Source organism: Labrus bergylta, chromosome 9 (genome assembly GCF_963930695.1).
Source record: "Labrus bergylta chromosome 9, fLabBer1.1, whole genome shotgun sequence".
Taxonomy (NCBI): Eukaryota; Metazoa; Chordata; class Actinopteri; order Labriformes; family Labridae; genus Labrus; species Labrus bergylta.
The window spans coordinates 20,247,719-20,271,546 of record NC_089203.1 but is presented as its reverse complement, the minus strand read 5'-3'; the positions used below and the strand labels follow the sequence as shown (position 1 = coordinate 20,271,546).

At 41.6% G+C, this 23,828-nt stretch overlaps 1 protein-coding gene across 5 annotated transcripts in view; it reads left to right on the top strand.

Moving 5' to 3' along the window:
* The window catches only part of diaph2 (diaphanous-related formin 2), a 368,317-nt gene that overhangs the window by 25,421 nt on the left and 319,068 nt on the right, over positions 1-23,828 (top strand). For all 5 annotated transcript variants that reach the window (XM_020640450.3, XM_065959019.1, XM_020640447.3 and 2 more), the window contains one exon: positions 1,676-1,696. In XM_020640450.3, the coding sequence (XP_020496106.2) occupies positions 1,676-1,696 (21 nt within the window). The remainder of the gene's footprint in view (positions 1-1,675; positions 1,697-23,828) is intronic.

Here is a 23,828-nt window from a genome sequence, read left to right as displayed (position 1 = left end):
TGACCTTTTTTAATCAGAGTACGAGTCTCTCTTAAAGTTGTCTTGTTTCATTTCAAAGGTGCTGTGTCTCATATTTAGAGGCGGATGTGATGGTAGGACCTTGTAAAGGGGGAATGTTCAGTGTACATTTTTGAAAGTTTAATTCATACAGTCTATTGGTTTGTCTTGTAATTTTTACCACCAATAAGAAACCTTCATTCCTTACATGTGGAATGATGTTTACCTATAACTTCGAGGCCTCTTCTTATCATACTCATAATGTGTTGTATGCAAATATTAAATTCATTAATTTAGGCGATAGTACAGGAGATGCAAACACTTAAAGGATAATTTGGGGTCTGATCTGAAAGACGTCCTTTGTATTGAAAACACCAACTTGTTGTAGGAACTGAACTTTCCCCCCCCTCAAGCTCCTCCTAGACTTGTGTACACACAAGATTCTGTCTGTCTGTTATTTTGGTCATGCTACTCTGAAACAAGATAAGAACTGATGAATCATTGTTGCAAGCATCAACATCTGTGGAAAGCACCTCAGCTGTGAGGTAAGTCAATAGGACTCATTTCAAGGTGTCTAGTCTGCATTATTCAGATAAAATGTTCCCCCAGTGTTAGTCGGCGACATGCTGCAAACACACCATAAGATTAGAAAGTGTGTGATCAGGTGGCGGCACACTTAAAAAAAACGGACTTTAAGACTACAATAAACTCTCGGCAGAGGGATGAAGCGAGGAAATCAAGCATCAAATGGCCACCGACTTGGAGAGTTTGAGAGTGACAATAAAAGAAATGGAAAGGGAGATTAGAAGAGTAGAAAGAAGGACGGGGAGGGGCGGGAGAGAAAGACGGGGAGAAAAGACAAGAAGAATAGTGAGTCCTGCAAACTTCCTGCAATCAAAATGCATTCCTCCAGGAACACATTGCAGAGAAACAAGAGCTCAGCCACAGTATAGAATTCATTTACTCGGCTGACAGACACCCTCCTGCTGTGAAACAAGCCACACAGTTGCAGTAATAAAAAACACTTCTGCTGCCTGCCACTATTGACAGATAACAAGGTTAAACTCCAAGAGTGGTGCTGACTGCATGTGCTCAGGGTAGCTCTGCCACACAAAGTTGACACCTGAAGCCCAACGATAATGGCAGCTGATTGATATCTGCCCGAGCTAGCGAGCGATACCCTGTTTGTACACAACAGCCACTGTTCTCTTTTTCCTTTAGCAGTTAGTCAGTAACAAGGTATATCACATTTCCCCTTGTTGATCATTAGATAAATCCCTTGTGGGCTATTTGTCCTGTCTAAAAGAGAAGTTTATTTCCACAGTTGTTGATGCAGGCTCTAACATCCTATTTGTTATTTACATCTATTGCAAATTTTTTTCTCTTGATACTTGAGTTCATCTGCAGTGTACGTTATCTGACTTCACAACTATTTATAATGGACAGCTATCAAACAGACATTATCTTGAGTACATGCCCTTAATTTGAAAGTTTCCATGTTTGCTTTAAAAGTGTTAGTCATACAGTGTGTGCTATAACTGTGTATAGGATGTGTGTTATGTAACGCAAGTTACGCCAAAGCCTCAAGTTGTAATGGAGAGGATTCTCTGGCCTACTAATAATTGTGCTGTTTGTGTCTTTTTGCACATTAACCTTCTCCGCTGATCGCTGCATGCAGATAACTGGGAGCAAAGTTCCGGTAAGTATACCCATTACTTATTTGGCTTCTGTATTTGTTCCTCCTGTGTATCTGTATCTGTATCCCCTCCCAAACTCATACTCATACTTATACACTCACAAACCACACATGTACAATCAGAAATGTATCTTTTGACTTGGAAGAATGACCAGCAAGTGAGGTCCTTTTTTATGACTTTGATTTTTTAAAAATTTCAGACCATGTATTGCTAATGGCCTGTAATTTGGAAAGGCTATGAATGAGCAAACAAAGTGTGAGCACTTTCAAATGAGGGATTTTTAAATTATGCAGCCTGAAAATGAACCGGGAGGCCTTTTTCTGTTAGTTTTAGCTGTTTCCCCTTTTAAGAGAGATCCCAGTGTATCAACTATTAGCATTTGAATATTGTAATAGCAACAAAGAGCGTTAGCTTTTACTCATACTACTCATCATCTGCAGGGTAATCTGTTTTTCAGAACATCATGCACTAAATGGTTTAACTGTGTTTATTCAGTTTCTCAGTAACAACACACACCGAGAATATCACTTAATAATGCTATAAGCACCCACTTATTTATGCACACATTGAAAGAAATGCTGTGGATACAAACAAGGAAGCTACTGAACCATGAAAAAGATATCAACTCATTTTGTCCTGCGTTCAAACAGACATATTGGACCAGAGTTAAGAGGAAGTAATCATGGATACATGTTGTAAGCGGCTGTCAACAACTCGGTTTCTGTTTGAAAGAAAGTGTATAACAAGGCTGTTTCTTACAGATGTGTATTCTTTTTGTTGTTGCTGTTGTTTAACCTAATCTCTTTCGACTTTCCAAAAGGCCCATCAACAAATTCAATCATCAATATATTGGTTCTTCTTTTTTAATGTCATGCCAATTGCTTATTCTTCTTTCTCTAGAACCCATAAAGTGGCACCCTATTGCCTTTGAGGTTGGATTTTTTTTTTGTGGTTTTCGGAGAGAGAAAAAAGAAGCACCACTCTGGTATTGGTTTAGCAAATGCTGAATTGTCACTTCAAATGGCATTCTGTTGCCTTTTGAGAGCTGCGTAAGGATTAAGAAAACTGTAAAGCTGAACAGTAACACAGGCAAGGTAAAGCAGCACACTGTGACCTGGCCTCTACTCTGCCGGTGCCCTCAGACAAACCTCGCTCTTTGAGGCATTTTACAGAGACGTTTTGTATCGATTGAGTTCCCTCCTTCTTTGTCAAACTCTTCTTTGTGCCTGGTTATTTCTGTGGGAAGAGCAGGCCTTTCGGCTTTGCCAGTGTGGACGTGTATGGAGTAGCTCTCGATGGGGAGCAGTGGCCACATTGTGTTCAGTAAATGGAATATGACAGAATTACCCCAGCTTGTATTAGGACCACTCATCCGAGATGTGGAGGCCTACTTTCAGAAGTTTCTGCAAACCGTGTGAAAAGATGCCCCAGACCCTGGCTATCAAGAAGTTTTTTTCAAACTCAAGAGCATACCAAAGCATTTGACCTGACATCTGCCTCTGCAACTTCTGGAGCACTGGAGTACAGATATGGCTAACATATTGAAAGCCATGAGCTGCCATTCTTGCAAGCACCACTAAAAGAGGAAAATAAAACAGAGCATTTAGCCTGGTTAGCCAAACGTGGGCAACAGTTAGCTCCCTGCTTTGCTGGCTGATTCCCATTTTCACGCTGTCAGCGTGCGTCTGAGGGATAGAGCGCTCTCAGATGTGCTGGGAGGAGAGTGTTGGTTCGGATTGTCTATAGGGAACACACCAGTGTAACTCCGGCATGAAATCTCTCTGGCACTTTCCACTCTCACACTACAGAATGAGGTGGGAATAGAGGACTGTGTGAATTGGCTCTAATCCAGTTTGACCAGCGTGTAAATGTGCAACACTAAGACTCACATGCTCTCCCCACCTCCTTAAGCAGGATTGAGGGGAAAATGAGCAGAACACACACCCAGGTAACATCATGGCTGCAGGTACACTCCAAAAGTCCAGCCTGGACCAGACACCTTTTCGTCTGCAATGTGTTGCCACTGTGCCCATTGAACACCATGCTGGCTCCATGTCATGAATCTTTGCAAAAATTGGCCTGATTTACATCACAAGTCAAGGGTCGTGTTGTAACAACCCACCAGTGGCTCCTGGAGTGTTACTGTGAAAGTAGACTTCCATCTCTGTGCTCTGCCATTGACAGGCTCTGCAGCTCAGAGAGAAACGCTGCTGAGACTAGCAGAGTGAGAGTGCACATGAGCGAGACGAAAAGGGTGTGTGTTGATGGACAGAGCACAGGAAGGTGATCAATATCTGTATGACTGGACAGATGACTACTTATTTCCATGGTAACATGCTGGTCAGCTCTGAGATGTCAGACAGTGATGGTTAGCTTGTTTGTGTTAAAGTAGATCTCTGTGTATGTGGACGTGACCTAACAAATCAGACCAGGTTGCATTGGCTGAACTCTAGCTGACCTAGTTTAATAGAGGAAGAGTTTAATTTTTCAAGCAGACATATTAAATTTTTCAATTCTACACATTGAAAACACAAACAAGGTGTGAGGCCGTGTGGGCGACAATGCATCGAAATTTAAAACTATGGCTTGCAATTCAGGGCTCAAAACTTGACATGCGGCAGCAATAATGAGAAAAAAAAATCATTAAGATAACATCTAAAATGTAGTATTTATGTGTCATTGAATGCAGCTTACAGCAACTACAAGGTCTTTCATTTGTCACAGTTGAGTCTAAGTGAAAGGGCTCTTTGTGGTTATATATATATAAAAATTTTGTGTTTTACAAGCAAAGCGTTTGGACAAACCTTGAGCACTAAATGTTTTTCTCATTATCAAGTAAAGATGAAGAACGTTATTTACCTGCAATCAATGAAAGGTATTTGTGTCCCTCCTTTTTCTATTTGACCTTCTAATTATTGTTTTTTTTTTGTGAAAACAATTTTTTAGCCCTAAATTACAAATTCCTATCCAATATATTTAGTCAAAAAAACACATTTTCAATCTTTTGTTTGACCTACAGACAAAACCCCCAGCTATTTAATTTACTATCACAAAACAGAACGAAAGAAGAAAATTCCTCACATTTTAGTAACTATAATCCAAATTTTCATAAATGACCCCAATTAAATCAATGGCCTTGTTAGTATTTTGCTTGTGTTGTTTTCATTGGTTGATATTGTCTGCAGCCAGATTGAATTACCTGTGCTCTTGCTCTCATATTTTTGTAACGGCTGAGAGTTTACTGAATGAAGGATAGCCTTAACAAGTAGTTAAAGATAAGGCCAGGGGGCTGCAAAGCATCCAGATGGAAAACGAGGGTGACAGAAAGAGAAAGTTGCAGAGATATGAGGACATGCAGACATCTGGCTCCTCTTTAACTCCAATCAAGTGCCTGCTCACTATGCCAGGAGTGCTTACGAAGGACCTTTATACAAAAGAAAAAGAAATGTGGTGAGTCTGACAGGAAATGTACGCCCACCCTCTACCTTTCACTGCTCTAACTTTTAAAAACACACTCCTCAAAAGACTGTTTTGTTTCAAGCAAGCTATTAAACTGGGTGCTGAGGGGTTGTGCAGATTTGATGTGGCACATGTCCTTGGTGTTTTAAAAGAACGGCAATGAAAAATTGATCAATAGCGTGTGCCTCCCATGCCCTGAGCCAGTGTTCACCATGTATTCTATCTTAAATTAAGATCAAGGAAACAGGCTCTGGAGGGGGCTGTTTGAATGCCATGTTTCTTTGATTGGTAGAGAGCCCCTTTTACGGTTCACATGATGGACTTAACAAGTTGCCCGGGATGAGGAAGGATTTATTTGACAAACTGCTGGTGAAAAGCTTTTCCGTAAAATCTGTAATCGGGTGTTGTTTGTTCATGGATATTAAATATTAGATACTTTTTTACTGAAGTTCCTTCCCAAAAATCTATTTCAATTTTTACTCCCTTTACTGGGAAGTCTGAGAGCAAACTCTCTCCTTATTCTTTCATGTGCCCAAATAGTCAGAATATGGTCACCTGTACACAAAAATACAGCTCTGCATTGACACTAGTGGTCCAGAAATCCACAGGATCATATAACATTTCATTCACCACCTCCCTTGACCTTCAGTCAACTCTTTAAAGGCTTTATATGCGATTTTTCACACTTAAATATAATAGAAATCAAATATATCCTCTAAAAATAAGTCTGAGTCATGACTTTCTACAATGGGTGTAACACCCGAGTCCCACTGTCTGTGATGCTTTCCAAGTTTTCCGAGTCATATCTTCAGTTTGTTTACATCGCCGGGATGGCCGGCCGACTCCTCCCCTCGTGTATAAAAGTTGTTTAATTGAGGGACTAGAGATAAGAAGAATAACTTAATATTCTCACTGCTTAACTGTGTTTCTAGATCACACTCATTTCGGGTAAATTTACATGCAGTGTGAAGATACGAGCATAATAAAGATTGCTAGCATTAGCATGCTAACACAACAATGCGCCGCAAGTTGCTTTGGTTTCATGCTGGTGCTCAACGGCGACATTTGTTGGATCAAAAAATCACATATAAAGCCTTTAAAAAGCTTAGAGCAAATCATGCCTTTTGTGATGTCGTGAAGGGAAAATCTCCAAATGGCCTGTTTAAGCACATATTTTCTGAAAAGTGGAGCAGGCAAACAACGGAGAGGATGGACTTTTCTCATCATTCGGGGATCAACATACTGTATATGCAGTATATAAAACCTGTGAATTGTCCCCTTTCTCCTTTTTTTTTTTAAGGCCTGGTGTATACCTGTGCTGCTCGCCTGTGTTTTGCGTAGACAGCTTATAGGCAGTTGTATTTTTTTGAAGAAAACCAAACTAGAGGTACTGCTTGTGTGAAAGGGTCACCTTTATTTCACCATCAAGTTACCATTTTGATCCATTTTCAGTGAACTCTTCTTGGTTTTTGAAATGCATTTTTATTGACTGTACTGCGTTGTTTTTTTGTTTTTTTTAGCTTGTTTCAGGTCTTTCCTCCTCCTAGAGGATATTTAATACCTGATATCAAACAGTTGACTGTGTCTGTCCTGGTACATTCTAATTTAATCAGGTAGTTTGTATATAGTGAACAATCTTAGGTCAAAATTGTCATGTAATGTTGAATTTTATGGCCTACATAGATATATCAATTAGGTTGTTAGTATCTGCCAGATTACTTGTCTTCAGGCGTTCATGGTTAGATTGACCTTTACGGGTTGTGAAAGAAGAAAAAGGTTTAGCTGTGACAGACGATGGGCTGTGTAGAAAGGATTAAGTCCACCATAGCTCCCACTGAGGATGAGAAAAAGAGGAACAGTTCCATCAGCAGTTGTCTTCTCTTAGTTTCTCTACTTCGTTTTTTTATCTTTCCTTTCCTCCTTTCCTACCTTTAATCCTCCCCTCCTCCTTTCTCCTTTCTCTGTACAACATATGTCTTTTCAAAGGTAGAAACAATCATTTCTCTTCAATCAGAAGGGGAGACCTGGATCTCGTCATTTTGAAGGGAACATGAAAGGCTGAAGTGGTTGCAGTATGCTGATATTAGATTGAACAGTGGCTATGGCAGTGCTTTATAATCTGTGAGGTTTTCTGTTGGTGTGTGTGCACACATGCTTGTAAGCAGCAATGTTTTGGTCCATGGTGTTCAGATAGTGTTAGTATTTTAGAAAGAGGAAGGAAGAACCAAATTGGATTATTAGTTCTGTTGATTGCATATCTGCAAATTTTATGTACTGTATGCACATCCCTGCACCAGTGATGGAGCTTGTGAATACTGGCTATGCTCTCAGTTGTACATCTCTCCCCCACAGCTCTGTCACACACTCAACAGCACTGTCGGCATGCTCAGCTCGGCAGGAGGCCCCTGCAGGGCCGCATTAGGCTCCATAAACTTTATAGCATATTTTTACAACCCGCCTCTCTGTATGCATCCGCCATCACATCCAACCGCATCTGCTTTAACTGTTCACACAGCTGTGAAATTCTGTGTATCCCCATGTTTTATGGCTGCTTGCTCCTCCAGTCACTACTGGTTTCTTTATTTGCATCTTTTGCTTTTTGATATCACTTTCTACATCTGTGTATATTTAGTGTGTGTTTGCTTTTCGCTCTGCTTGATGGAGTCGTGTGCTTTTTCTAGATGTGATCACGGAGATAGTTTGCCGTCTGTGATGTGTCAGTGATAATGCCCTTCTGTTCATAACCTTGACAAACTCTCTCCTCGTACGTTTCTTGTCATTTCAATTGTAGATTTCAGAGTGATAATACGTCGACTTGCATTCCAATGTGGACAGTGTCCTCTAGAGACATTTCGATATAAATGCCAGTATCAGCCTCCAGTATTACATGAAATGTATTATTGGCCAGTATGCAAATAATGCATAGATCCATTACCATGACCAATTAACCCTACAACATCAGGTAGTGCTGTTCTGTTAGTCAAAGTCAGAAAAATAGCAGCAATCAGTGGTTCCCAACCAATTAAGGCAAATACTCAATCTGTATTTTGATGGAATAAATGTCTTTGCAATATAATTTTTATCTACAACTGCATATGTAGACCATGTTGATTTGTTTCTTAAGGTTAGAAGACAATGAGGACAAAGCGATGCAGGCTGCAGCAGTTGACAGGGACCTGTGGTTAACCACAGTCATAGTAGCTGTCGGGTTTGGAGAGAGTCACATTGCTGGTCTGTGTATAATCCCCCCCCAACTCCTGCAGTAAGCCCACCGAGCCCTGCGGGAGTGCCTTACTGCTCAGCCAACTAGTCCACTCAGCACAACAGTGCTAACAAGGTATCGTCTCTGCCTATCAGCTACAGTGCTCTCAGCGCTGTCATACTTGGACGCGCAGGAGTAAAGCCACATAATCGCCTCATCAACAGCCAGGTTCTCCCCATGATTCCCCGGACGGCTTTCTGCTGTAATGATTGGTGACATGATCAAGGCCAGATCACTTGCTGTGTTATTGTCTGGCTTGCAGTATTTTTTCTAAGGGTGCTCAGGAGACATAGGCCAGAGTTTTTACATCTTTACCTTTAAGCTGTGCTACGCTTTTGCTGTTTACCATTAGAGACAACTGATTGGTTGGCCCCATAAGTCTTAATGAATGAATGAATGAATGAAAAATGTAATGAATGAATAAGAATAAATTAAGAAGCCATGTTCTAAATTAAAGTGATCAGGCTGCTGTGACTTAAGCCTGGTTGGTAAAACACAAGTTAGCCATGCCAAGGAATGAGGGTTTTATCCTGACCAAGTTGGCACCACCTCTTTTCATGCATGCTGACTAGCATGGACTCAGACTGCCAAACTGGACACAGCTTTTTGGAAATTACATGCTTGCACTTCCCATCCTGTCCTTTGCTTTCATTGTGCCCTGCCAAACTTTGCAGCTCTGTATTAAAAGGAAAAGAACAGTATTGAGTACGTCTTTAGGGATGTTTCGCAACAGCGCTGATGGCATTGGATCTTAGTTCGGTTTGGCTTGCTGAGAGTATATCATTCTCAGTGCCATGGTCACTGAATCTGGTCATGCATTGTCATGCTCGGCCTCTATTCAGACAGAGGTGGCAACAGCTGCAGTTCACCATCCAGTGACGTAGTACCGAAGGCCAGCACTTGGGGGCAGTGGGTGCCCATGGAATTTGCCAGTTGCTGCTGCACACACAGGGGCTGAAAAGCCACATTGTTGCAAAGGAATTGACCTAATGGGTTTTCTCTCAGCCCACATAACACACGGCTATGTGTGCCACTAATGTCGTTTTTTAGACGTCTGATCTTTAAAGGGGAGAAAAGTGTGAAATGGCTGAACGGCATTCAAATTGGTCTGTCCTCTCTGATCAATACTTTCACCCTCCCACTGTAGACGGAGAGGGGAAAAACGAAGGCTAAAGAACAGATTCATCATTATTATCTTTCCTGTGCATGGAAACAGAAGTGAGACTGCCTCTGACGTGGTGGAAGGCAGCCCATCCCTGCTTGGTCTCTCCTTTTAACGCCTCACTTGCACCATCAGGGCCTTCACCGTACCTGTTATCGATGAGACCTGTTGTATTGATCACTCTGCTGTTCGATCATATCTGAATTATTTATCATACGAGCCCCACAGTGATGATGAGATGCAGTGCCTTACCAACAACGCATCAGTCTCCTCTGGTTCTTTCGGTATAGCTCTCTTATGTATCATACTATCAGACTGACACCTCGTCTCTGTTTTGCACCTTTTGTGCATTCCATCATAGTAGCTCTCCCTCAGAGATATAAACATCAAATCTCCATCTCTTTTCTGACCCCACTTCTTCATGTGCGCTGCATTTTGCTAATAGACATCGGTAGCTCTTGACATGACACAGATTTGTGGCCACATGTGTTCTGCTGCTCTTGTTTGATTATGGGTGTCATGTATGGCCCATGTCGCTTTCTTGCAAAGAAAGTGGTGACAGAGAGTGGCAGAAAGCTCTATAACATATGCTGTGCTCACTATTTCCACTTCTTCCACCTTGTCATTCAGCTCAGGTGCCCTCACTAACATAACATATCAATTTTTAATGCACAGCCATATGGTGGTCTTGTTTTTCTTCAGGTACTCTGCCAGATAAATATGAGTAAAATACAGCAAGAAAAAAAAGCTCATTCCTGCCGTTGTTTTCACATAAGTCGTAAAGGCTTTTGGCTCTATCAATTGGTGGTCAAAATGCTTAAAGCACTTCTTTAGAGTAGGACCAATTACCTGTTATTGGCAAAGGACTGATTTGATGGCAGATGTATGGTGGTCCAAATGGTGATGTCCTTGATGTTGGCTATAGACCCAGCATGTGAGGTGACATCCAATCATGTCGAGATGGCTGACCCGTCTCTTTATGTCCTGAGTGGTCTTGAGAGATGATCTTTTTAATGCTGATTGGTCGGATGTCTTCTTCACACCTGAGATCCCAGCCTTGGATCAAACACAGTCTGCCACGGGATGTGATAGAAAACACAGGACCTTCCGCTGCAGACCCCTGATGTGTATAATTACTCAGACATTTAATAAGACAAGCAGCAAATTCAGTGTCATGTGTGTGTGCTGTTCTGCTTCCTCCCTGTCAACATTTTCCATGTTAGCTTTCACTTGGCTGTCTCTCTCCTGCCGACGGGTGTTGTTTGCTCGATTGTTTGTGTGTCACCTCGCATGTCTCTGTGTGAGCAGGAGGAATTTGCTACCACAAAAGAATGAAATTGAGAGGGGAAAAAGTTCCCTTCCAAGCCCTGTAAGTAGAACAAAAGAACAGAAAAAAAAATCTTGATGTTATTATGCCGGCAACATCTTCTGAGCTTCTGATATAAATGAACTAAGGCTTCTAAAATTGTCATTTGAATTATGCCTTTCATCTCCCCATGGTTTTTAGTGAAGCAGTTCAGCCTAAGTCTCAAGTGAATGTTTTTTTCTTCCCCTGTTTGCATTTCTGAACAAGCGCCATAACTGTAATGAATTCTATTATTTTAAAACCAATTACTGTTAGTTGGGAGCTTTTTTTTTTCCCACCGCGGTTCACATGCTCTCTGAGGAATAGTGCCGTTGCAGTGTCGACTGCTCTCAGAACCTGATGGTATTTCTTTCTATTTCCCTAACCACCCATACTAATGTCGTTTTCTGGAGTTACTATACGGCACCTCCATCATACAGCATTCAGACGAACCAGAAAGGAAGGAATCAGAGCAATAAAGGGTTTCATTTTATGATTTTAGACAAATTACGTTTTGCAAAATCTGTTAAATATTTAAAAAGGTAAGCAGTCTTTGAATGGGAAGGAATTCTATACAAAGCTTTGAAATCACAAGGCATACAATGCTTCCTTGGCCATGACTTTCAAGGGCTGATAACAGGGCTTAAAGTAAGGGTTGTCATCAAATGTCCTATGTTATAAAAAGGTATGTTCTCACACTGTACTTTAAGGCATGATCTCTTTATAATCTTGTACCTTTTAAAAATCACAAAAGGAATCAAAGAATCTGATTCACCTTTTAGTTTCATGTATGCCATTAAAAGAAAGGGAGTGTGTATAGTGCATGTGGGTAGTCACATGCAGTGTTTCCCCTAGGTTTACAGCTTTTGGGGGGGAGTGCGAGGAGACGGACGCTGACACGAACACTTGAAGGAATCTTGGTGTTCATGCGTTACTTTTAATGACAGATGTCCTGTTCTATTGGAAAGGTATCCTTAAATGACTTCTTTCCCTGATTTCCAACTCTATCCACTATCCTATCTCTACAATAAAGGCAAAAATAAATCTAAAAAAAAATATATCAACTTGACCTTCAAGGGGGGGGCGGGCCGCCTACCTAATATAATGGTAGAGGAAACACTGACATGTATGCAGCGCCTTTGCTGATTGGAATGTCTGAAAGATTTCTAATTTTTCCCCTTTTCCTTATTATATGTAATTAATGCTTTGTGGTCTTACAATAGTGTCATTTAAATCACATTGGACCTCTTTGTCCACTGTAATTATATTTATTCGTGATTGCTAAAGACTTGTACAGTCACTTTTACGGACATGATTACAAAGTTTCTCTTTGACACTGCCCTCCATTATTTTCTATTCTAAGCAAAGGACTAATTGGATCCTACTTCAGAAGGTGGACTATATTGTTCACTTTTTCTTCTTCTTCTAATAGAATCATTCACATCCAGTTACTTGAAACACCAGTGTGAAACTTCAGGCTGCATTCTTGGAAGTTGTCCCGAACTTTAGAAATGCAGTTTAGTGCTATACCTTACCCTAAAAAAAAAAAAAAAAGGCATTTGTTGTCTGCTGCCATATGCACATGAACACACCCCCTGAAATAGAGACGGTAAGAGAGAGAGAGAGAGAGAGAGAGAGAGAGAGAGAGAGAGAGAGAGAGATTAGACACGTTCACTCATTAAAAGCCAGCCAGTCAGTCTGCCTTGAAGATTGATTTATAGCTTATATAATAAGCTGAAAGGTTACCTCAAAACAGATTTTCTCCATAATTGACCAATTTAGTACCGCGCTATAAGCATTGATGTCAAGCTGAGATGTTGTGGTATTTCTGTCTCTCTCCTTGCTTGCTCTCCTCCTCTCGTGCGTTATCACTGATATTACAGTGTCATGATAAGTTATCAGAGTCTGTATGAAATATTCAACATGTTGTATTTGGGATGTTAACAGGGTGGGGTCCCAAAAAACCTGGGGCCCACTGGCTGCAGCATTAGTTAGCATCACTGAGTGCTCCCCTAATTAGCTCACTTTGTGCAGCAGCTGTCTGCTATTAGGACCCTTTGTTCCAGATGTTATCTCATTAGAATGGCATTGATCATCCTAATGACTCTGGGAGAGATTATTGGTCCACATTAGTGTGACCCGCTTGCTCCCTGTTTCCCTGAGGTCAAACCACAGTAGCTTCCCCCATCCATATGTTCCGTTGACGATCAAAGTATGCCGACCATTACCAGTAGTCTAGGTTTGTTGAATTACCTGTAATATCTCTGGGTTTTACTTGGAAACATCATCATTTATGAACATTGAGCCTTTTGCTTTCTTAATAATAGTTAGAATGGCTTTTCTTTCTAATGTGATGTGCATGACTTTAAGTCCATCTACCCATCACCTTGTCTGTCAAAGCTTTATTTTCTGCATCAAGGATTTTTTACACCGTTTCCTTTCATATTAAACACCTTTTACAGAATGTTTCAGTTTCGAGCTTCACTGGTGATATTGAGTGTTTTCATTCTTATTATTTTGCATCCAAGGCCCTCAGTTCTTGCATGTGTGCATGTTTTATGGTAGGATATGTGTGTGAGTGCATGTCTCTTTGCACACATGAGTGGGTTTGTCTTTCTGTGTGAATGCTCTGCTGTGATAGGAAGAAAGGAGGGGGGGGGGGCTTTGGTCTTGGTGGCTTTGTAGCTTTGTGGACAGACACGGCTTTGCCAGGGCATCGCTGACAGCTAAGAAGCGAGCGGTTCCCTCCCCTGCCACAACAAGCACAGAAGTACACAGAAATCTACTCCTCTTATCCCTTTGTTTCCCCCCTCGAAGCAGACCATTTCAGAATTCTGCGAAGCCATCGAGGCATTTCAGAGACAGAGAGGGCGTGAAGATTGTGTGAAGGAAAAGAGGGAGAAAGATGGAAAGAGAGGTGGAAGGTTGAAAGTGGGATTGGGCAGAGGTGAGTAGGGAGGGAAAGAAAGAAATAGTGTTAAAGCAAAGTGATGGGAATAGAGTTCAAGACAGGGAGAAGCGAAATGTCTTATTACTCTCTCCAGCCTGTCCCTCCCTCTCACTAGTGAGCAGTGTAACTAATCCTGACTTGACCAATTCCCTCAGACTGCAGTGTAAACCTGTCTTCTGCAGCACAGCGTGCCTCTGGGCACTCTGCTCCCGACAAGACTTTTAGATCTTTTCTTTCCCCCTTCTGCACACCTTTTGTATTAAGTTGGTGCCTCTGTTTCATACTTTAAACTCAAATGTGCACTAAAACAATCATGCTTAATTGCATCCATCTCAGCGGTTCATTCCTCAGGTTTTCAGGCTCCACGGCCTAATGAAAACGGAGAGGCATTAGTTTAATTATAACGTACCTTGCCTCTTATCGAGGAGAGATTGTTTTTATTTGGAGCCCTAATGAATTTCTCATCAGTTTGTTATTAACATTGTGCTATCAGGGGCTCAAGTGGGGAAGCAGCCAATTACATGGCTTTGTTCTCCCTGATGGACAAGTATTTGCGCCTCTGCTGAGGGAGAAATAACTCGAGAAAATGCTACGGGAAGAAAAACACAGCAACATCTTCCTGCCATCTACCGCCAGACAATTTTCTGCTTCAGGTAAAGTGTAATGTGTATGTGTGATTTCTTGTAAGGCCTTTCTACGTACGCCAGTTAGGTGAGCATTTTTTTTTTTGGAGTAACAACTGGCTCATCAATTGCTCAAGCTGTTTTGGAAAGATGATTGTTGGCAGCTACAACAATGGCTTAATCTGAAAGAACATCAAAGCAACACGGCAGAAGTTATGGATAGACGCTGCCCAGTCAGCTGTAGGTAAGATGACATACGCAAATTTGACCATTGTTTTCCTGCCCATTTCAAATTGGGCTATTAAGACATGGGGGAGCAGTGATTCAGTACAGACAAGGCCGTTTCCAATGCAGTAGGGGGAAGCTGAGAGTATTCACACAGCGGATTAAGGACATGTAACAATAATCGGACATTTTTCCCCGTTTCCCCTGTCTGTATATGGCATGCCTTCCTTAACCTAAAACCCATTTGGAACCCATTTAATGGAATATGAAGAGAACATAATGATGTGTGGGGCCTTGTTATTTGCCTTTGTTCACAAAACACTTTCCTAGTTTATTGCATTTTACGGTTGAAGGGCTTGATCACTAGTATTATGGCTTTGTAAATGGGAGTCAATAAATTACCCTCTGATTAAAGACGATGCCCTCACTTTAGGTGTGAGAGCCATTCGCTACGCATGGTTTGCGCCAGTCTTTTTTGTGTATACTAGTTTAATCACTTTAATTTCTCTTTCATTTTAGCTCCCTTCACCTCCATAACTCTCCGACGTCCCTGACAGTTCAACACAACACAAACAGTTTTGAGGCTGAGTTATGGAAAGCTTCTGAAAGACGGTTTTCTTTCTAAAAGTGATTGACCTATTCCAGGCCCAGACAGTCCCAAATATGTGTCTGCCTGAGGAGGACTGAAGCTTGCTGTTAACCTACCTCATCTTGCCTCTCTTTACTGTGTTAGCGCTTTAAAAGATTGTGTTTTTAAAAAAACATAAATTCTTAAGCCAGAGACATGAAAATTCAATTTTAATAAAAGAACAATCTATATTGTTCTTTGGTGTTCTCTATCTGAATTAGTGAAGTAACAAGATTTCTGTTTTAAATTGCTTGTTGGAGGAAGTTAAAACATGTCAAAAGAAAAGGCTAAAACTTTCTAGGACAGTGAAAACACTGTCTCTGAACAATTAGGAACATTCAACCGAGTCCATTACATTTACAGTAAACTATACCGTGGTTAGACACATCTTCCCCACACCCGTTTTTTTTTTCAAGCCATGTATTGCAAAGACTTGACTTGGCAAAAAAAAAAAAAAAATGCAAATGTGTTAAGGTCCAGAAAGCTTGCAAAGTTTTCTTTTTTTTGCATAGTGATTTAAACTATGCCTCTTAATTAGTGGTTGTATCTTTATTTTATTCATAAATTCACTAGCTTTTCACTAAAAACATGAAATGGAGCTTTGGGTTATGGAGAAACAAGGATGTGGTAAATAACAAGACAGATGGTCCAGGTCTGTTGACAGAAGCTTCATGCATGGCAACGAGGGAAGAGGATCGTACTGCAATTCTGCTGACCAGCTTGTCATAGGCAAAATGCTATTCTCTCCCCCCCCTCCTCAGCCCCCTCCCTCACCAGTTCCCCATCCCACCGGTATGTTTCATTCATCTTCAAACCTCAGACACACTGATTGATACACTGTGGAATAGCCTCTAGCCTCATTTTCATTTAAAAAGCCAACAACTTCCCAGATGCACAAAAGAGTCGCAGGCCATTATGGGACTGAATAACCATAAGCCACGCAAAATAATAATCTGTGGCCTTAGTGCCACCCTCTGTCTTCCATTAATGAATGAGAAAATAAAATATCAAAGCAAAAAATAATTAAATGTCATATGGCAAGCATCATTTATTGATTGTATCTTGGTTTGCTTTGGGATATGTCCTATTGCTGTAATAGCTGCATAAACAGTGTGATGCTGCTTATTGAAATGCATAAGAAAACATTATGCCTTTGAAGAAAGAAGATGTGTTGTGCATGTGTCTTATTGTGCACAGTAGGGCCGGTGTGGGTTTATCAATTACCAAAGATAATTAACAATCTGAAGGTCTCTCTCGCAGCGGCATCATAGACGGCTGGTTTTTGACACTTTACAGATTGTTTACTGCTTTGTTGTCCCAGCTGCTGCAACGCTACACATTTGTGTGCAATGCAGGTGCCTATACTCGGTGGAGACTCCTTTGCCAGGTTAAGGTCCTACACCCGCTAGTCCGGATTAGTCCCACCACTGGAGGAGGATGAGTGGAGGGAGTCAGGAGGATAATGAGGGCATAGGGTGGGGTGGGCCCCGGGGCAGCCAGCCAGCAGGGCCCAGCTAGGTGGATCTGCCTGTGGTGCTAAGCCTCTTAACTCACTCCATCCTCACCATCCATCCAACAACTTGTGTAACGCCACACACCGCCTGCGTGACAATGTGTGTGAAAGCAACACGGTTACTACAGCAGACATACCTGTAATTCCAGTCTCCACGTGACGACTAACCGAACAGTCTGAATGGATTAAAGCTTGTGGGAGTTGTGTGATGACCTTGCATATTTCTTTAAGTTTCATTAAGTTGCATTTGCATGTTACCCCAAAACACTTGTGGAAGTCCTGAGTCCACAGAATAATGAGAAATGGGCTAATTTGAATTTCATATGAGCCAAAAGATACCTTTAAAAAAAAATTATCTCTTCAGTAGCAGACTTATTCAGCACCATGGAGAGCGATAAAAACGGAGCACTGAAAACATCCTCTGCCTCTGCCTCTATTCCGACACAGTCCTCTTGTCTCTTTCCTAAGTTCTGCCTTGTTTTCTTTAATAGACATAACGTTTTACTTGTTAAACAGCATTTAGAACGGTGCATTGAATGGAGGAATAATGAGGGCACGATTGATACTGCTCATTCAAGAAATTATTTTGTGGTTTGGAGGATAGACATGCATGCAGGGCATAAGTAGCTAGCTTCAGAAAGTATGTGTCTATAACATCAAAACAAACGTGTCATCTAACGACATTCTCCTTGATCATTGTTTCACATTATACCTTAAAGTAAAAAAAAAAGCTGCCATCCGTCTCTTGGCTTGTGGCCACGAGTTAACTTGTACTAAATTAGGCCGGAAGTCTTCTTCATTAAGGCATCTGCGGCTGAAAAATAGCAGCAGTGACTCGTATCAAACAGTTGTCAAGCATAATTGCCACCTCAGATGGCTGAGTATGCAGTCTGAAACTTCCAGTTAATAAGTGGCTTAAGTTAGGCAGGCGCCATGACTTCACTTTCAAGTTTGGGGAGGTACCGGTGAATTCATTAAGCAGGAGGCAAAGATACAAACGGCAGAGTGTTTTCCCCGCATTGCGTTGCAACGGCTCGTGATGTTGTGATGGATGGCAGAGGACAGATTGATGCTCCATATAAACGCTTTTATAAGTTACAGCACAGGCACAGAGATGTTAGTTGTCATTCGTTGCTGTGCCTCCCCTCAGAAAAAGTATACACCTAATGTTGTTTATTTGCTGTCAACAGTTTCCGCCTCGCACTAGACTTTTGTTAACGGATATAGATTGAACTTGTTCCTGCTCCCCGAACAGACAACCACACCTCTCTGCCCCCCTTATCTCACTTCCCCCCCCCCCCCTGCTGCCTCAAACTCTTGGTCTCACTCCCTTTTATGGAATGTAAAACTTGACTGTGGTTTTTTCTTTTTGACCCACTGTTTTGTTTGCGATTAGAAACTAAAATTGAAAGTTGTTATTGTTAGAAAATATGGAAAGAGAAATTAGTTCCAAACGTGTACTTATATGCTTCTGTTTTGAATATGTTTGTTTTTGTAACTGTTAGCATGGTGTTGCTCCAGGTACAGAGACGATGCCTGTCATTCTTCTGCTCTCGTCCCGTCTCTATAAATAGAAGTCTCTCTCTGCGCTACGATTCCTCTGGGGCTTTGTACTCCTCTCCCTCTCTCTCTCTCCCCCTTCATCCTTATCGCCCGCTTTTCTCCTCCACTCTCTCCTGTGACTCTGTTAGGCTGTCTTTACATCCATCAAATATCCATATTATTATACAGCATCTTTACTTAAGACTAATTTACTTTGACTTAGATCAGCCAGTCTACACAACAGCGATATGTTTTTTTTTTTGCTTTACGGCATCTCATTAGAGATCCCACTCTTCTGCATTGAAATGTGCATCAGAGTCTTTAACGTCTTTGTTTTTGAACCATATATATTAAGTACTATTTTTAAAGTGATCAGTTGTCTAAAGTTAATTTGCTCATAATTTACCAGACCTGGTTAGATGTCGTAATTAGCGGTTATCTTTGGCGTCATCTTGGATGACTAACTTATCACCTAATTAAGCAGACAATAAGCACCAAACATTAACATCTCCAGAAATCAGAGAGGGATGATTTTTCTGTTTTATGACTTCCCAGATTATTTATAGGCTGTACAGGCTTGAGTGAGAAGCAGAGAGTGGCAGCTTTTACTTGTAAGTGTCACTCAGTCAGACAGCATCTGGTATTAAGCTTCCACAGCACATCACTGCACAGGGTGACAGTTTGAGGGTGGATGATGGCTTTTTACAATCTGAATTATGTAGAAACAAAGGAAATCAGATGGAGAAAACCAAGGTCTCTATTGTAAGTGCAGCACGAGGTGTCTGCCACCTTCAACTTGCTTTGACAGCTTGACGTGCCATATGGTGTGCACTTGTATAGGTTAACAGCATTAAGAGTGTGAGCCTAATGTCTCACCAGTGATAAAGGTTTTTGTAAGGCAGTGATATGTAATAGTGAAATGTTTCTGTACATTTTTACGCATTCATTTCTATTTCTTATTTCAGGACTGTACTTTGGTTCGCAAAGACATAAATGACAAAAAACTAGGTGTTTTGATTAATCCAATATTTATGGTAGAAAATATGGGATTGTTGGACTTCATGTATATATATCCTCTGCATCTTTACTAGAGGCAATCACATCTTCTAAGAGAAGGGTACTTACATTTGCTGGACTGTTGAGTTCATGAAATCAATAGGATGGGAGAGCAAGATTTCAAACATTTGCGCTTTAATCAAGTATTTCTTTAATGTGAATAAAAAGAAGAGGTTAAATTCCTGTGCACCTCAAAACAGCACAACAAGCCGTAAGAGCAACACTGTAAAGCACAATGCTTCTTATCTTATTTCAGGCTTCTAATGATTCTGTCCCCACGCTGTGCGAGGCAATATGTGATAACTTTGTTAGATATTGCTATAAAGATATTAAATGTGATGAATTTACTAAAGAGTCCTTTTTCTGGGAGCAAGAACTCCCAGTTTCTACGTCTTTCTGCTGCTCTTTGTGTTATACAAAACACATTGTCCCTCCTCAACCCAAAATAAATCCCAAAAGCTTATTTTTCACCACTTCATTGGCACCAATTATTCTGACAAGAGCAGATGACTAGCTTGAGCTTCATCTGACTGCATCAACATGGTGTGAATCCATGACCATAATGCACAGGCCTCCACCCAATAGTTAAGATGCACACATGCTAAGTGAGTAAGCATTGCTCGTGTGCAATTTTTTGTTTTTGTTTGTTGTGATAAATTCAGACTTCATTGTAAGTTTATTGTAAATGCTTGTGTCTCTATTACCATGAAATTTTGATTAATCGCGCAGCTCTACTCTGTATTTCTTGAGTTATACGGCTTACATCATATCAATTTGATTGTATTTTATGAGGCAGGGGTTTTTTTTGCACAAAAAAAAAAATGCTTTAAGTAACTCAGCATCAGGTCGTAATTAGGGAGAACTCATTAAAATTAACGTAACTGTAGCTATTCTCGTTTACAAACTAAGTTTTAACTAACCTGCTAAATTGAAAACATGTGGTGACGCAGAATTTTGTGGTCGTGATGGCAATTTGTGTTTGCCTTTGTAAATCAACCCCCAAATCTAAATAATGACATTAGCCAAGTGCTTGCCTTCCGAATAATTACCATCAAGTGGGATGTGACGGCAGGAGGCTCCAAGGGGCTGATGTGAGCTCATCAGGGAGGCCAGCCATTTACTCCAATCGACACAAAGACAGTCTGCTCTCCCTCAGGTCCTCCTACCCACACCCGGAGATGCTGACTGTGGGGTGTTGCTAATTAACTCAATGAAGATGAGGTTTCTGCCACAGTTGTCTTAAGCAGTGCTCAGGTGTGCCTGCAATCCTATCTGGCTTGAAGCCAGCTTGGCGCTCTTCCCTTCCAGCACACTTCTTTTTCGTCATCATTGGAATAATGTGTATGCTTCACACACTACATTTACTTTTACATTAATTTCTCATGCACTGCATAACTACCTACAAAAACTATATAGCATGGAACAAAAAAAACTTTCAGTAATGGACTTTCTTGTATTTAGTCGTGCTTTTCTTTGCACTTCTATGATAATGTATTACCCACTTTATTCCTGCTTGTTCAACAGGAACTTGTAGTGACATGTTTTTCCTGTTGAGCTAATTGCATTCTCGAGAACTAAAAGTAGCTGTGACTTGACCATGAAGGAGAGCAGCACAGGAGGTAATTACTGAACGAAGTGCTTTTTTTTTTTTTCTATGAGGAAAAGACAATGGAGACGCCATCAATAAGGACAAACTTTCCTCCACCCTCTCGTCACACACTCTGTAATGAAGACCTTTGCTATTGGCTTAGATGGATGAGGGCAGCGCTTTGAAAGCGAGCACACAAGAGGCAGGTAGATGTTTGTTTTGGGCCAGCTCATGGAGGATATATTGGAATGGGAGTGGGCCTGTTTGGGAGAAAGGCGCATTAAGGCCAGGGTGATTAAGGAACAGAGTTGATGGAAAACGAAGCACTATTGACAAGGCTTTGTCTTCTTCGGCTCTCCCTTGTGCTCACATTGATGCCCCTGTCTAGTCTCCTCCAGGCTAAGCTACCCGACTGGATTCACAAAACGTAAGAGGGATTGATTGTTCTGCAGCAATTTTCTATGCAAGCCCCGGACCAGCGGATCGATTGTGTGAGGTTTTCAGGAGTGGTGGTCTTGTGTTTCTATTACTGTTAATCATTACTCCCATGGCCTTTTTATATCAGGCACTGATGAGTAGGACCACAATGTTCAATTAATACCCTGGGTGAAAACTAGCAAGTGGTTGATGTCTTTTTATGCTATGACTACCACTGTGCACTATCCGCCTGCACACTCCCTTCATGACCAGTTTTCTGCACACAGACTTGTCAAGCGTACCTATAACCTCCCCATTATAGACACTTTTCCCCCTATTTAGCATATACAGGCATAACAACTGTTACTCCTTCATGCATGTGCTCATCATGTGATTTATCAAACACACACTCAGACACACACATATACATGCACAAACCTTAAAATCCACCCAGAGAGGCTCCTGTGTGGAATACAGAGCCAATGCTCCTGACTTGAAAGCCTCTCCACCGCCTCAGATGTGACATCAGCTCGCTCTGTCTCTTGCTCCCCCCCCCTCCTCCTTTCCCCCGCTACTCCCTTCCTCTTTCCTATCCTCTTTCATCAGCTGAGCCCATCTTTTGACACTTCAGAAGGTGTTCCTCACATGCCTGTCACCTCTCCCCTCCTCCACCGGCGCTTTCTTCCCAGCTCTCTATTGAGAGCACGCGTCTCTGTCTGAAACTTATGTACTTTGTAGAGTTAACGCTTTGGCGTTTGCATCACCTTGAAGTTGGTAAGTGGTACTGAGCGGAGAGACCGATCTTTAGTGTTTAAAGAGAGAAGAGCTCGGAAACGTTGTGTGTTAGTGTGGCATGGCGAGCTGGCAGACATCACACTCAAGAAAGGGGGAGGGAAGGGAAGGAACGGTTTCACCTTGTACCTGCACTTCCTTACAACTTTGAACAACAGACTGTGAAGAAGGTAGAAGGTTAAGGACTTCAGTTTCTCCTTTTGTTTAAAAAAAAAAAAAAAAAAAAAGTACTTCTTACTATTCTCTGCAGGTCTCAGTGCATCCTTTTTACAGCTACATTAATCCATTTATGTATGAAGCCACCACCAAATGTCATTTTTTCAGATGTTGTATTATCATTTGTCCTTCTCCAGATTGCGAGCAAAAGGTATGGAGAGCAAAGAAATCTCATCAGGAGACCTGCGCCAAGCTGGGTTGCGTCGTCTACACTTAAAGACATTGATTAATAATGTATATATCTGTGCTTGAACCGTGATGTTTTCCCTGCTGAGACAGAGTGCAGCACTATGTAAACACATCGTGTGGGCTGAGCTGCGTCGACACCCACGTGCCTGCTTAGGAGCAGCTTGGCGCCGGCTCAGAGGAGAGCGTGTTACCTACGTGTGGCTGGAGGTGGTCTCTGGCACTGGGAAATGTATTCAGTTTGTTGCTGCTGCTGTGCGGTGCTCACTCGCACATGTGTGGGTTTGTCCAACATAACGTACAGCAGTGCACGCCTGACATGTGGTCGTATGGAACAAGAAAGTTCTGGTGTTTGTGTTTGTTCTGGTGTATTTGTACATGTGTAGCTGTGTGTGTGTGTGTGTGTGTGTGTTGGTGGTATATGTGTGTGGGTAATAAACTGGAGCAGGTTCTGAGAGCAGTACCCTCAGGTTGAGATTTAGTAGCGCTCCACAAGAACTTGTTGTTTTATGACTTTTAGCTTTAAGGATGACTAGTTCTGTCCTATCTGCTGCTTTACAGCACGCATTAGCTGCTACCCAGTTTGAACATATTCTCCATATGTCTCCCATGCGGACAGCACTTGAAGTTACATGTTTCACACCCACATTTCCCAACATAATTTATACGCTTCTATTGGTAGACTAGGGAAAAGAATACAAAGTTAACAAGCATCGCAAAGTCCCTGATACACTTTATTTGCAGCTCATTGGCAGAACAGATGATGGCAGGAATAAGGAAAGCTAACAGAAGTCTCTCAGAACCGCCTCTTCCTCTGAGGTTTTTGTATCTCTCCCTGACGTAAAGAGACATCAGTGGCTGGCTGCAGTGGCCTTTCAGCACTGTTTCCTCCATCGTCAGTCTTCATGTAGCAGAAGCAGGGTTCCATTTCCTTGGTATTATCCTCTCCCCATGTAAAACCATGGCTCCTATCGAGGTCTAATCCCCAGCATGGAGAGAGAAGAGCATGCATCCCAGACTTGTATATATTTTTTCCTCACACAAAGCTAAAGAAAGCCCTAGGAATGCAGTTCATGCCATGCTGGGATCAGTATGTGCGCAATGCACGCGGACAAAATGGGATTTTGGCTGGTCGAGCAGGAGAGCAAGGATAGAGAGGGGAAAGCGACG